Below are 14,666 nucleotides of genomic sequence, written 5' to 3'. Positions count from 1 at the left end.
TCCTATATACCATGGAAATAAATCTGTAAAAAAATATCTCTTTTAATAAAATTCAATACCCAACCATGATAAGAACGCTCAGGGAGGGCTCCTGGGTCGCTCAGTTGGTTAAGCGTCTGCCTTCCGCTCAGGTCTGGGATTGAGACCCACATCAGTCTTCTGCTTAGCATGGAGTTTTCTCCCTCTGCCACTCACCCTGCCCATGCTCGCTTTCTCTCTTTCTCTCTCTCAAATAAATAAAATATTTAAAAGAAAAAAATGGAAATAGAAATTGAGAGGTACTTTCTCAATGTGGTAAAGTATGTATGCCTCAGTTTAAAAACCAGTATCTTTTTTTTTTAACTCCTCTTCTCCTTCTTCTTCTTCTTTTTTAAGCCTGGGAAACCCCAGAGAAACAATGATAAATTAACTCAAACTGTAGAATTCAGTGTTGTAGCAGGATATAAAATTAACATACAAAAAGCAATAGCCTATAACATTATGTATCAATTATACTTAAGTTAAAAAAAAAATTGGCTGAGAAGATGGCAGCTTAGGAGGATTCTAAGCACACCCTGCCCCAGGGATACAACTAGATCGGGCCCATATCAGCATAAATAACCCAGGAAACAACCCAAAGATTGGCAGAACAGACTCCACAACTGAAGGCAGGGAAGAGGCCATGTGGAAGAAGACACAGGAGTGAAGACAGAGTCTGGGACCATGGTCCTCCTCCACAAGGATGGAAACTAAGGTGTGGACAAGGGCAGAATACGGACTTGCGCACCAAGGAGTCCACAGACCCGGAGGATGAAGCTCCATAATGTTTGCCTTTGAAAAAGAGAGGGGGCTAAATTTTGTGAGTTCTGAAAACCAGCCGAACTTAAAGCCTGGAATTTAAATCAGCTTGTTCAGCCCTGGGAGAGCCTTGAGGGCTTTAGGAAGTGGAGTCCCCTCCCATTTAAGGAGATAGCAGGACAAACAGCCCATGAAGATACAGCATAGAACCAGCAATTTAAAAAACACTGGGGACAGATGGGAGGCAGAGTGATTTGCTTATCTCAGAGTGCTTCCGGGAGAGACAGAGAGCATAGCGAGACCTCTCCAGGAGCAAAGGAGCGGACAGGCATCATTTCTCTTCCCTGTCCCCCAGCATAAACAGTGGCTACCTGCAGTAACCAGCCCAATGCTGACACTTCTTATCTAATGAGCTTGTATCAAGCCCCACCCCTCTGCACTTCCATGGATTTGCCCTTCCCAGTTAGGCTCCCCTAAGTCCCCTAGCCTTGGGCCCCTCCCCACAGAAGACTGGTGCAAACTCTACCAATACCACATCTGCTGACTGCACATTTTACAGGACCTCAGTTCTAGTAGGGGCAGGTGTCATTTTGCAAGCAGATCACTGTCACCTTGCTGCCCATCATTTGCAGAGAGCCTCTGCAGACAACTGCATTAAAAGAAAAAGAGGCCAAGACTCAAAAGCAGAGCACAGGGAACACACGTAGGAGACACTCCCTGAAGTGCCAGACCCTGAAGAACAGGGGACACAGCACTGTAGGACACTGCGGGACCCCTCTGCAGAAGGCTCATATCGTTAAGAACAAGAAAAGTAGGTGACTTTCCTAACACATGGAAACAGATACAGAAAGTAAGATAAAATGGGGAGACAGAGAAACATCTTCCAAATGAAAGAAGAGGATCAAGCCACAGCAAGAGACCAAAGCAAAATGGATAGAAGTAATATGCGCCTGATAGAAAACTTAACTCCCATCATCATAAAGATACTTACTGGACTGGAGAAGAGAGTGGAGGACATCAGTGAGACCCTTAATACAGAGATTAAAAAAAGAACCAGTCGAAATTAAGAATACAATAAATGAAATTTAAAATACACTTGCTGAAATAAATAGGCCAGATGAAGCACAGGATCGAATTAATGACCTAGAAGACAGAATAACGGAAAGTAACCACACTGACCAAAGGAGAGGAAAGAAAATTATGCAAAAAAAAAAAGAAAGAAAGAAAAGAATCCAAGTATATCAGTAAAGAAAGCCAATAAAACATGAAAAAGCAAGAGAAGAAAGGATCAGAGATAATCTGTAGAAACGACCACAAAACAAGTAACAAAATAGCAATAAATACGTATCTAGCAATAATTACTTTGAATGTAAATGAATTAAATGCTCCGATCAAAAGACATAAGGTGACAGAGTGAATAAAAAGTAAGACCCATCTGTACGCTGCCTACAAGAGACTCATTTCAGACCAAAAGATACCTGTACATTGAAAGTGAGGGGATAGAGACACATTTATTATGCAAATGGATTCCAAAAGCAAGCCAGGATAGCAGTACTTAAAACAAAGTAGAATTCAAAGCAAAGATAGTAACAAGAAACAAAAAAGGACACTGTATAATAATAAAGGGGACTATGCTACAAGAGGATATAAAATTGTAAACATTTATGCGCCCAAGTGGAGCACACAAATACATATAACAGTTAATAACAAATATAAAAGAAATAATAATAATGCAATACTAGTAAGGGACTTTAACACTTTAACACTCCACTTCCATTGATGGACAGATCATCCAACCAGAAAACCAAACCGTGGCTTTGAATGACACCCTGGACCAGATGGATTTTTTTTTTTTTTAAGATTTTATTTATTCATTTGACAGACAAGATCACAAGTAGGCAGAGAGAGAGGGGAAGCAGGCTCCCCGCTGAGCAGAGAGTGGGGCTCAATCCCAGGACTCTGGGATCATGGCCTGAGCTCAAGGCAGAGGCTTCAACCCACCGAGCCACCCAGGTGTCCCTGGACCAGATGGATTTAAAGATGTATTCAGAACATTCCATTCTTACCCAGCAGAATACACATTCTTTTCAAGTGCACACAGAATGTTTTCCAGAATAGACTATATATTGGGCCACCAACGAAGTCTCAACAAATTAAAAAAAAAAAAATCAGATTTGTACTATGTATCTTTTCTGACCACAGCTCTATGAAACTAGAAAGCAACCATAATAAAAAATCTGGGAAGAGCACAAATACATTGAGATTAAATAACGGGCTACTAAACAATGAATGGGTCAACTAAGAAGCAAGAAAAGTCTCAGATAAACAACCTAACATTACACCTAAATGAGCCGGGAATAAAAAGAATGAACAAAACCCAAACCCAGCAAAATGAAGGAAATAATAAGGATTAGAACAGAAATAAATGCTATGAAAACTAAAAAAGAGATCAGTGAAACCAGGAACTGGTTCTTTGAGATAATCAACAAAATTGATCAACCTCTAACTGGACTGATTTTAAAAAGGGAGGGGGGAGAACCCAAATAAAATTACTAATGGAAAAGGAGAAATAACAGCTAATACCATCGCAATACAAACAATATTACAAAATCCTATATGCCAAAAAATTGGACAGCTTAGAAGAAAAGGATAAATTCCTAGAAACATAAAACCTACCAAAACTAAAGCAGGAAGAAATAGAAATCACCAGCAATGACATTCAATCTGTACCCAAAAAACTCGCAATAAATAAAAGTCCAGGACCAGGTGGCTTCACAGGCAAATTCTACCAAACATTCTTCTTAATAGCCATTCTTAACCATTCTTCTTAATACCCATTCTTCTTAAACAATTCCAAAAATACAAGAGGAAGGAAAACTTCCAGATTTATCTATGAGCCCAGTATCACCCTGATAACAAAACTAGGTAAAGACACCACAACAAAAGAGAACTACAGGCCAGTATCACTCATGAGTGTAGATGGGAGAAATTCTCAACAAAATATTTGCCCACCTAACCCAGCAATACATTTAAAAAATCATATACTGCAACAAAGTGGGATTTATTCCCAGGATGCAAGTGTGGTCCAGGTCCAGTACTCACAATACAGTCAGTGTGATATGTCACAATAAGAGAAAGAATAAGAGCCATATGATCATTTCAGTAGACAGAGAAAAGGCATGTAACAAGGTGCAACACCCATTTATGATAAAAGTCTCCATAGAGTAGTTTTAGAGGAAACATACCTCAACATAATAAAGTCCTTCTTTGAAATTTGAAAAACTCACAACCAACATCATACTCAATTGGGAAAAACAGAGCTTTTTCCTTGAGGATCAGGAACAAGACAGGAATGTCCAGTCTCACCACTGTTATTCAGCATAATACTGGAAGCCCTAGCCACAGCAGTTAGACAACATACAAAAATAAAAGGCATCAAAATTAGTAAGGAAGAAGTAAAACTTTGCTATTTACAGATGACATGATACTACATATAGAAAACCCTGGAGACTTTCCACAAAACTATTAGAACTGATAAATTAGCTCAGTGAAGTCACAGGATACAAAATCAATGTACAGAAATCTGTTATCCTTTACATTAATAATGAAGGAGCAGAAAGTGATAGTAAGAAAACCCCATTTACAATTGCACCAAAAGCAATAAAATATATAGGAAGAAACTTAACCAAAGTAGTGAAATACATGTACTCTGAAAACTGTGAAACACTGATGTACGAAACTCAAGACAACACAAAGAAATGGAAAGACATTCCATGCACATGGGTTGGAAGAACAAATGTTGTTAATATATCTGTACTACCCAAAGCAATCTACAGATTTAATGCAGCCCTATCAAAATACCAACAACAGTTTTTACAGAACTAGAACAAACGGTTCTAAAATTGGTATGGAACCATGAATAACCTTGAATAGTCAAAGCAGTCTTGAAAAAGAAAAACATAACTGGAGGTAATCACAATTCTGAATTTCAAATTATATTACAAGGCAGTAGTAGTTAAGACAGTATGGTATTTTGCATAAAAATAGATACATAGATTAATGAAACAATAGAAAACCCAGAAATAAACCCACAATTATATGATCTATTAATCTTTGACAAAGGAGAAATGAATATACAATGGGGAGAAACATATTTTCAACAAGTGGTGTTAGGAAAACTGGACAGCCACATGTGAAAGAATGTAACTGGATTACTTTCTTACACCAGCCACAAAAATAAACTTGAGATGGATTAAAGACTTAAATGTGAGACCCAAAACCATAAAAATCCTTGAAGAAAACACAGGCAGTAATCTCTCCAACACAGGCTGTTAGCAACATTATTCTAAGTATTTCTCCTCCAGCAAGGGAAGTAAAAGCAAAAGTAAATTATTGGATTACATCAGAATAAAAACTTTGTGTGCAGCAAAGGAAACAACAAAACTAAAAGGCAACCTACTAAATGGAGAAGATATTTGTAAATGACATACCTGATAAAGGGTTAGTATTCAAAATATACAAAGAATTAATACAACTCAATACCCCCAAAATAAATAGTACAATTAAAAATGGGCAGAATACGTGAACAGACATTTCTCCAAAGAAGACATCCAGATGGCCAACAGATGCATGAAAAGATGCTTGACATCACTAATCAGGGAAATGCAAATCAAACTATAGTGAGATATCATCTCATACCTGTCAGAATGGCTAAAATCAACAACGCAGGAAATAACAGTTATTGGTGAGGATGTGGAGAAACAAGACCCCTCGTGTACTGTTGGTGGGTATGCAAACTGGTGCAGTCACTGTGGAAATCAGTATGGAGATTCCTCAAAAAAAAAAGAAAAAAAAAAGTAAAAATAGAACTACCTGCAATCAAAGAATCACACTACTGGATATTTACACCCAAAATACAAAAACAGGAATTCAAAGGAATACATGCACCCCTATGTTCATAGCAGCATTATTTACAATAACCAAGCTATGAAAGCAGCCCAAGATTTGGTACATATATGTACAATGGAATAGTATGCAGCCATAAAAAGGAGGAAATCTTGCCATTTGCAGCAACATGGACAGAGCTGGAGAGTATAATGCTAAGTGAAGTAAGTCAGAGAAAGACAAAACCATGTGATTTCAGTCATGTGGACTTTAAGAAACAAATGAACAAAGCGGGGGTGGGGGGAGTTCTCTCTTTTTTCTAAGAGAGAACTAAGAAATGGATTCCAAATAGAGAACTAAGAACCAAGAAACAGATTCTTAACTACAGAGAATAAACTGATGATTCCTGCAGCGTGGGTTGGTAGGGGTATGGGCAAAACCAGAATGGGGATTAAAGAGTACTCTTATCATGATGAAAAAATAAAATGAAAAATAAAAGCAATGACCTTCCTCTACACAAGCAATAAACAGTTAAAAGACATACAGTTAGAGAAAATCCTGTCTGTAATTAGTAGCAACAAAGATTAAATGCTCAGGAATAAATTTAACACCAAATACACAAAGCTTTTATGTACTTGGAAGTACATAAAAACTTTTATGTACTTGGAAGAAAGTAAAGAAGACATGAACAATGAAAGATGTTCTCCTCTTCTTGAATAGGATGAACTCAATAGTCATTCATTCTCCTGGAATTAGTGTATCATTGTAATCCCAGTAAAAACATCAACAAAATGTTTTATATAGACAAGTTGATAACTAAAGTTCATATAGAAAAAATAACGGTAGGAAACACTGAAAAAGAAAAGGTAGGTTGAGGGGTTAAGGAGCTAGCCTTACTAGACATTAAAATGTACTATAAGAGTAGATCTTAAAAGCTCTGATCAGAAAAGATAAAATTTGATCTGTATTTCATCATACACAAAAATAAAATCCCAGCAGATTAAGATGAGACCATGTGTGTACTTGAAGAAAACTGGGGTGAATTCCTCTTTAACCTTGGTATAGGGAGGAGCTTTCTATAGGACACAGAATCTAGAGACAATAAAAATAAAGATTGATAAATTTGGCCCTTTGTTTAAAAAAAATTCCACTACAAAAGGCATCATAAAATCCAAAGACAATTGACAAAGTAGGAGAAAACAGTCACAACGTGTACCATAAAGGTTATTATATCCCTGACATATTAAGAATTCTTAAAAATTACAAGACAAAAGTATTAAAATCCCAGACTGAAAAATGTGGGAAATAATATTCATGTCTTTCCCACATTTTTCAATGAACCAGAAGAGAGATATTTATATCTCTTAAAATGAGATGGTGATCAAACTCACTCAGAATCAGGAGGGCAAATTCAAAAATCTCAGATACTGTTTCTCACATAGAAGACTGACAGACATGGTTTAAATGACCACATACTTTGTTAGGTTACAGAGAGACCTTTCAGACATTGCTGGTAAGAATTTAAATTGGTTCACAACTTCGCAGAGGGAAATTGATCTATTTTTTTGCCCCAGCAATCCCACTTCAAGGAATTTACCCTAAAGATAGATCTCAAACAGTACAGAAATACACATGCAAGAGATTGGAAACAGCCAAAATGCCCATATTTGGCAAGTGGTTGCATAAAGTACGGAATATTCACAGAAAGGAACACCATATACCTATTCCTCAAATGAAAAATGTTATAAACTTACAGAAAGTACTTTTCAGGATATGTTGTTAAGAAGAAAAGCAAAGCCCAAAAGCTATGTAGGATGTTACCCTTCAAGTAGGGAGTGAAATAATGTAAGAGTATCCACAGATACCTTTCATTTATGAAAAAATATATGTAGCAAAGATAAACCAGAAACTTAAAAAGATTGTTTATTATAGAGGGCAGCTGGGAGAGGAGTGGAAAGAAGAAGAAATGGAAACCGGGCAGCAGGATTAAGGGGAGACTGACTCTTTCACACATCTTTTTGTATCTCTTGGTGATTTCTGGAACCATGGAAGTATTTCACGTACCATCCGAATATCAAAACAATTAGGGCCAGTCAAGATGTGAAGCGAATGCAAAATGGCAAGAAGTCCTCTAATGAATGGCTCTGTTTTTTCACAGTGATGTAGATGCGTAATTCTGAAGTTACTTTGTGTATTGATTTAGATAATGATATTGGGGTTTCTTACTATTGTAAAAAGAAGTCTTAATAAGGAAAGAGGGAAGACTAAAATATACCCTCCAATTCTGGTTTGGAATCAGAGGTATTTTCATAAGCCCACAGTGACACACACAGATACTGAAATGTAGATGCGCGTGTACGTATGGGTTAGTGTGCATACGTATATTTCCTACATCTGTTCACCGAGAGGGCCAAGAAGCAATAGCATCCCAGAAATAATGAGCACACCTAGTGCTCAGATCTTCAGCTGTGAACATGATCTTCCAGTAAAAAAATCAAGCAATCCTAGGAGAAATGCTTGATTACAGGGCAGGGTCAGAAAAAATGTAAAGTGAGCCTGTGGTATCTTACGATTCCAAAAACTAAGGATTTGAAGGAACTTCTGATGGCCAATGCTGGAACAGTTCTAGGAACAAAATAATGTCAATGTTGGATTTTAACCCATGGAATAAAATAAATATCAACGAGTGTATTCATTTCTTGTTGTTTGAACAAATTACCACACACTTAGCCGCTTAAAACAACAGACATACACCTTCTCACAGTTTCCATGGCCAGGCATCCAGACAGAGCCCAGTAGGTCCTCTGCTCAGGGCCTCAGAAGGCGGCAGAGTGTCAGATGGTCTGTGGTTGTAGAAGTGAGGCCTTTAAGGCCATGGGAAACACAGGTCTGCTGAGACCTCTTTGAAAGTCAGGTCTGCTCATCATCATTGCCCTTTTGATTGTCTCAAAACCAGCCAATTAAAGACTTTAATTACATCATTAAAACACCTTTAATTTTGCCATGTAATGTAATTTTAGGAGTGATATTTCGTTCCTTTTGTTATATTCTTTGGTTAAAGTCAAGTTATAAGTTCTGTCCTCAATCAAGACGTGAGGATTACACCAGGACGTGATTTGCTGGAAGTAATCCTATAGTGTGTCTTCTACCATGAGTTTTTGTGGATAGAAATAAATAGTCTTATAAATACATAAACAAAGTGGGGGGGAGGAGCTCATTCTTCCCTACAATAGACTTCCAATAATACATGCAGAAGGAAAGAAGAAAATAAAGGATCGTCGTTACAAACAGTTTTGTAATAAACGTAACAGGCGGGCTCCTCTAATGACGCTGAAATGAATGCAGGCAAGTTTGAAAGAGGATTTACATAGTCTCAAATATCTTCCCTAAGAAACTCACAACTGCGAAGGGCACAATAGTAATTTTATTTTGGAGGGATTTGGTAGATACCCAACTTTTACCAAGTAAACAACACCAGAAATGAAACATGTCTGTGTCAGGAGCCGTATTGTCCGAAAGCGTCAAGGTCCTAAAACATAAGGAAAGGCTGAGGGTCTTTTATAGGCTAGAGGAGACTACGGAGAAATAAACGCAATGTGAGATGCTAGAATGGAAGGAAGAAAAACAATGGCGCAATTCAAGTAAGATCTTCAGTTAATAGTATGGTAGCATGTTAAGTGCTTAAGATAATTATATTATGGTTGTGTAAGACGGGAACACTAGGGGAGGTGAGCTAAGGGATTTATAGGAGTTCGTTATACTCATGTTGTAACTTCTGTAAGTGTAAAATTTAAATTTCTTTAAAAAAAATCATGCTGTAGACTTCTGAGAGTTTTAAGTTGGCAACAGCAGAAATTCAGGTGACTTACTGATGCTTCATTTTCATTCTGTTGCACCAGGATTTTGTACAATATCGTATATATGGTCATTGGAGAATAAATACATAGCCATAAAGTGGTGGGATTTATTCTAACTCAGCATAGTTTTTTCCAGTTGTAATGTTTTTTCCATTATGTTCGCATCATTATAGACAAGGGGAAAATGGCTTTCTTTAAAAACTCTGACTTAATGTTAAAGCCTTCCCATAAAGTTTGTTTGTTCACTATGCATGGCAGTATTCTCTTTTAAAATACTTACCAAATTTTGTTTAAAAGGTTTTACTTATAAGAAACATATGTCCTATAAAAATCTATGATTTTGAGGGTATTTACTTAATTCATTTGGTTCAGAGGGCTCTGAATATCTTCTTTATGTGGACCAGGGACACAAACTAATCCTGTATTATATTTCTCAGATTTTTTTTCTGATTCATCACGGGCTGTGACTGTGCTTCTACCTGTGCCTTCAGAGGTGAAGCTCTTTCTTAGTAACTATGAAACTACTGGTGGAAAGATAGGGGGTAAAAGCACGTGGGGAACTTAAAGCAGTTTGCTCAAATCTGTCTTTACCACGAAAAGGCTCTTGTTTATTTCTTTAAAGGATGGATTTAGTAATAAATTTCTTGTTGCCGTAAAGAGATATCTATCTGTCTTAGAATTGCAGCAGACAAGCATAGTGCTGTTGGATGTGGCAGTGTTTTATGAATTCATGAGATGGGTTTCTTACAGCCTTTCTTTACTTTTACTTGATATATTGTACATGAGAGCAGTGCTTTGGGCGTGCATAGCGTAAGTGGTAGTGTCCTGTATTAACGCAGAATTACTGTTTGTTTTGCTGTCATGAGTCTATGAATTCGGTCTGTCATACAGAAACAATCACTATAATGTAAGCACTTACTGTCTTAGTGCAGCTGATTCCCCGGTGACATTTTAAAAAGTCAGGATTTGGCTGCAGAGTGCTTTTCATTTCTAAATGGGCTGCAGATTGGGAGCCTGAGGGCATTTCATAGGAAGCACTTGACCCTGAGTAGACACAGCAACTTTTGTGTGTCTATGGCCAAGTTGATGACCAGTGTTTACCCTTGAAATTGTTTTCATCCAGAATGTTGTTTTTTTACTTTCCGTTTAATTATTTGGTGCTCACACAAATTTATTGCAAATGTCTAGGAGTAAAATGAATGGCTGAAGAGAGACCGGATTGTTTGTCTAGGATTTTTAAGACACTAGGTGTGGCTGTGAATTCAGAGCTACTCCTGGTGGTCTCACAGCGCCACGGTCCTCAGCTGTCCATTCAGGTCTTGGTTCTCACTGTATCTGAGAATGAGAAGGGCGTTTGAACCCAGGAGCACTCAGAAATATAGCCACAGGTCTTACATACATTCTTTTCTGAAAGCGAGAAGTCTAAACTCCCAAAAACAATTTGGGATTTTTTTTAATAGTTCCATTTTGACAACGAGGTGTGTATTCTCTAAATGGAAAATCATTTTCTGGCCTCTCTGGCTGCCAGAATCAGCCGTTATTAGAATCCGTAATGAGTGACAGTCCTGAGAGACTCTGGGGACCGTGCTTTTCCTGGGCTGGAGTCAGGCCGCCTGGTCTTGCAGAGATGCCGTTGGTTAGAAAGAGGAGAGGGTGGTTGTTCAGCGTAAAACCCCAGGCTCTGCAGCATGACCTTCACTGGGCGAATTGGTGGTGATCTTCAATTCATTCATTTCCTTCTCTGTTCAGCGGTGGTTCTCGTGGCAGTACACAGAACCGTAGAGAAGTGGGTGCTGTGATGTCAGCAGGTAGCTTGACCTAGCATGATCATCGGCTGTAGTACCAGGGGGTGATGTGGGGAGACCGGTACGTGCCTGCACGTATGCATGCCCGTGCGCATGTATGTACATGTCGCTATGTATGTGCGTCTATTTCAGTCTTTCAGTTTATTTTAGCAAAGGAGAAGATGAGAAGATAAAACAGCAAGCTCTTCATGCCATGAGAGCTAGCACCTTGAGGACTGGGCTAACTTCAGCTGCCCTCTTCAATAAATATTTTTAGTCAAAATGTATTTAATCCTCTGAGCCAGAAAGTGAGTTATCACGTACCTCTGATGATTCTTAAATTTCAAAATCCTGTCTCCTGCCTTCACATGATTCATTGCCTCCCTTTACTTAATAAAAATAACAAGTATCTTTATACTTATACTGAGCGTAATTCATATGCTCAGATTAAGGGCCATTAAATAACAAAGTTTTATTAATATTTGTTATGCTAATGGAGGGATTAAAGGAGTAAAAGACATGATTCCTGTCTCAAGGAGCTTACATTATAGTTTGAAGAGACACAGTGAGCACACATTAAATAAACGGAAATCAAATAGATGTTAATAGATGCAGTTGCTTTATTAGCAATAAAGGTGCAGAATAATACTTCCTCTTTAGTGCTAATATATATAAAATGTAGATTTTGTAGTAGTATGTTATAGTTTTTTTTTTCACCCAAGTCTATTGTGTTTGTATTAAATCTCTGATTAAAGGTTTTTTTTTAGAAATTGGTTGATATTTCTACATCAAATAAATATTTACCAACCAAACATTTTTGGCCACTGTGCATGCCTGGCCACTTAGAAACCAGTTCAAACTCAGGAGGGGGGAATTCAGTTCATTAGCCTTGGATTTTATTAGCTGCATTAAAGTCTGTGTCAGATTTCTGCTGCTCGTTTATTTGTGAGCTTGGGAACTCCTTCAGGAAGAAATGAAACTTATCAGGAGGTCATTTGCTGAGTCTGATTTTCCATGTTTCTTCTTCGTTTTACCAGAAAGGGATGATGTAGGCTGTTTTGGGAGCCATGGCTTTTTCTATACGGGGCCGTACCTTCTGTAATCGTTAAATTTAAATAAATGTGACTGTGTCTTGGTTTTGCACAATTGCAATATTAATGTAGAGGGTTCCCCATCCCCACTTCCCTTCCTGTGTTTTCCAGGCAGTCAGATGCCTCCTCAGCCACCCGGGAGCCAGTCAGAATCCAGCCCCCATCCTGCCTTGAGCCAGTCACCAATGTCACAGGAAAGAGGTTAGTCTTCAGTTCATGTCTATATATCTTTGTGTTTTGAGTATATAAGGCTTACACGAATCTGGTCAGCCATGCATCTCCTTAGAGATAATGTTTCTTCGTCAGATGAACAAAAAAAGAACATACATAAAACAACCATGGAAGAGAAGGCTGCTTTCTTACAGATCAGGTGAAGTTTTACCAAGCACAGTTCAAGACCCAAGGAGCATGTGTGTCCACGTAGCACCGTGAAGCACAGTTTGTACATGAGTATCCTGACACTTGTTCTAGCTGGGCCAAAGGGACTGTTCCCGATGCGATTTGGATATCGGTCCTAATGAAGTAAAATGTTAGAGTGCATGTATGTTTAACTGTTTTGACCAACTATTTATCCCAGGATGCTTAGACAGTAAAAATTTAAACACAGAGTAAGACCTTGTATTGTACGATTGTAGTAGCTTAGAACTAGAGCCAACCTGAGAGCTTGTCGAGTTCAGTCACCTCCACTTAAACTCAAGAAACTGAGGACCAGAGGACCTCCTCACTGTTGGAGGCTCTCGAGGGCCAGAGCCGGAAGAAAGAACACGGGCTCTTCCTGAAGCTCTTGGCCACGTGGCCCCGCCGTAGGCAGACTCTGATCTTCAGCTCAGTTGTACACTTTGACCCTGCATATGACTGCATTGGTTACGGCCTTTGGCCTTCATTTATTTATCTCTGTCTCCTTTCTCTCCTTCTGTAGTAAAGCTGCTTTTGTTAGTGGTGATTTTTGTAGACCAGGCTTTCCCCGCCTACTGCACCATTGGGGCTGTGCCGGCCACTTCCCACTGCCTGTGAGTCAGGGCTCGCCCAGGCCGCCCATGGAGCGTGTCACTTGCGCTCTCCCTCACGCCCACCCAAAAGACAGAAGTGGCTAGCTCGGGAGCTGCTATTTAAAGGTTCCCGACCCCCCACGTTTATAATTATTCCTGTATGAGTTGTACAGATGACGATTTGCTTCTAATTGGAATTAAAAGGTTTCAGTTATTTTACATGCTTAACTCAGCACCTCGTGCTTTAGAAAGTAATGTCAGTGAAAAGATGGATTAGTCCTAGCTATACATCGTTCGTGTTGAAATGAATATTTAGTAGGAATAAAATGAAATTTTTATTTTCTACTACCGCTACATATTTAGCTTTTTTTATTATAATTTAATGTATAGCTAACACATGAATTCCCTTATTGAGATACTGTAGTGTGACCTAATGATGGGATAGCTAATGGTTTTCAAACTTCAAGGTGTATGAGAATTACCTAGAGAACTGGTTAGAAGAGATTTCTGGGCCACACACCCCCAGATTTCTGACTCAGTAGGCTTGTGATGGGCCATTTAAAATTGCATTTTGGGCAAGTCCCCAGCTATTGCTGATGCTGGTGATCTGAGGACCATGCTTTGAGAACCACTGCCTTATAATGATACTATAATATGTTCTAATAATTGTGTTGTATGCATTTCTTTCTCTGAACTTTCCACTGTATCCTCCTGTGAATCAGTCTTATACCTCACATCCCTCTTCTGTATGTATTCCTCGGGTCTCTGGTCATCTGGAAGTTCATGGAGAGCATGCTAGCACCACGCAAGGGGGATTTCTCTCTAAACTCCTTTACTTGGCCTTGGGTTGCACCTCCGTTGTGCTGCCAGGTCAGGGAAGTGGAGAAAATAAAGGATGAGAGAAATTATCCTGCACTGAAAACCTGCTCAGGCCAGACCCAGAGCTAAGATGAAGATATTTGTCATTTCCCTTAACCCTCATCATAACCCCGTAGCACCATTCCCCACTGGGAGAGGCCGCTTCTTCGGCAAGCGTTCAAGGGTAACAGGTTTCTTATTCGGAAGACCTACCATTCTAACTTTTATTGCAAAGAACTAAAAGAGAGAAACGCCTTCTAGATCATCCAGCACCATGTCCCCCAGCCTCTTCCAACTGATAACGCCCTTAAGAACTTGAAAATGTAGAAAGCCAAATGTGAATCATGGTGCCACAATGAGGAAACACAGTCAAATTAAACAGGGGCACCTGGGTGGTGCTGTCAGCTAAGTGTCCAACGCTGGGTT

The 14,666-nt window shown here is 38.8% G+C and overlaps 1 protein-coding gene across 8 annotated transcripts in view; it reads left to right on the top strand.

The window, feature by feature from the left end:
• Nucleotides 1-14,666, top strand: part of ARID1B (AT-rich interaction domain 1B) — a 440,654-nt gene that overhangs the window by 335,609 nt on the left and 90,379 nt on the right. For 7 of the 8 annotated variants that reach the window (XM_032338637.1, XM_032338633.1, XM_032338636.1 and 4 more), the window contains one exon: nt 12,505-12,594. The exons of the other annotated variant lie outside the window; for it this stretch is intronic. In XM_032338637.1, coding sequence (XP_032194528.1) covers nt 12,505-12,594 — 90 coding nt within the window. The remainder of the gene's footprint in view (nt 1-12,504; nt 12,595-14,666) is intronic. 8 annotated transcript variants of the gene reach the window in all.

Source organism: Mustela erminea, chromosome 4, assembly GCF_009829155.1.
Source record: "Mustela erminea isolate mMusErm1 chromosome 4, mMusErm1.Pri, whole genome shotgun sequence".
Classification (NCBI taxonomy): Eukaryota; Metazoa; Chordata; class Mammalia; order Carnivora; family Mustelidae; genus Mustela; species Mustela erminea.
Note: the sequence above shows the minus strand (reverse complement) of the source record. Positions and strands in the feature narration are given on the sequence as shown.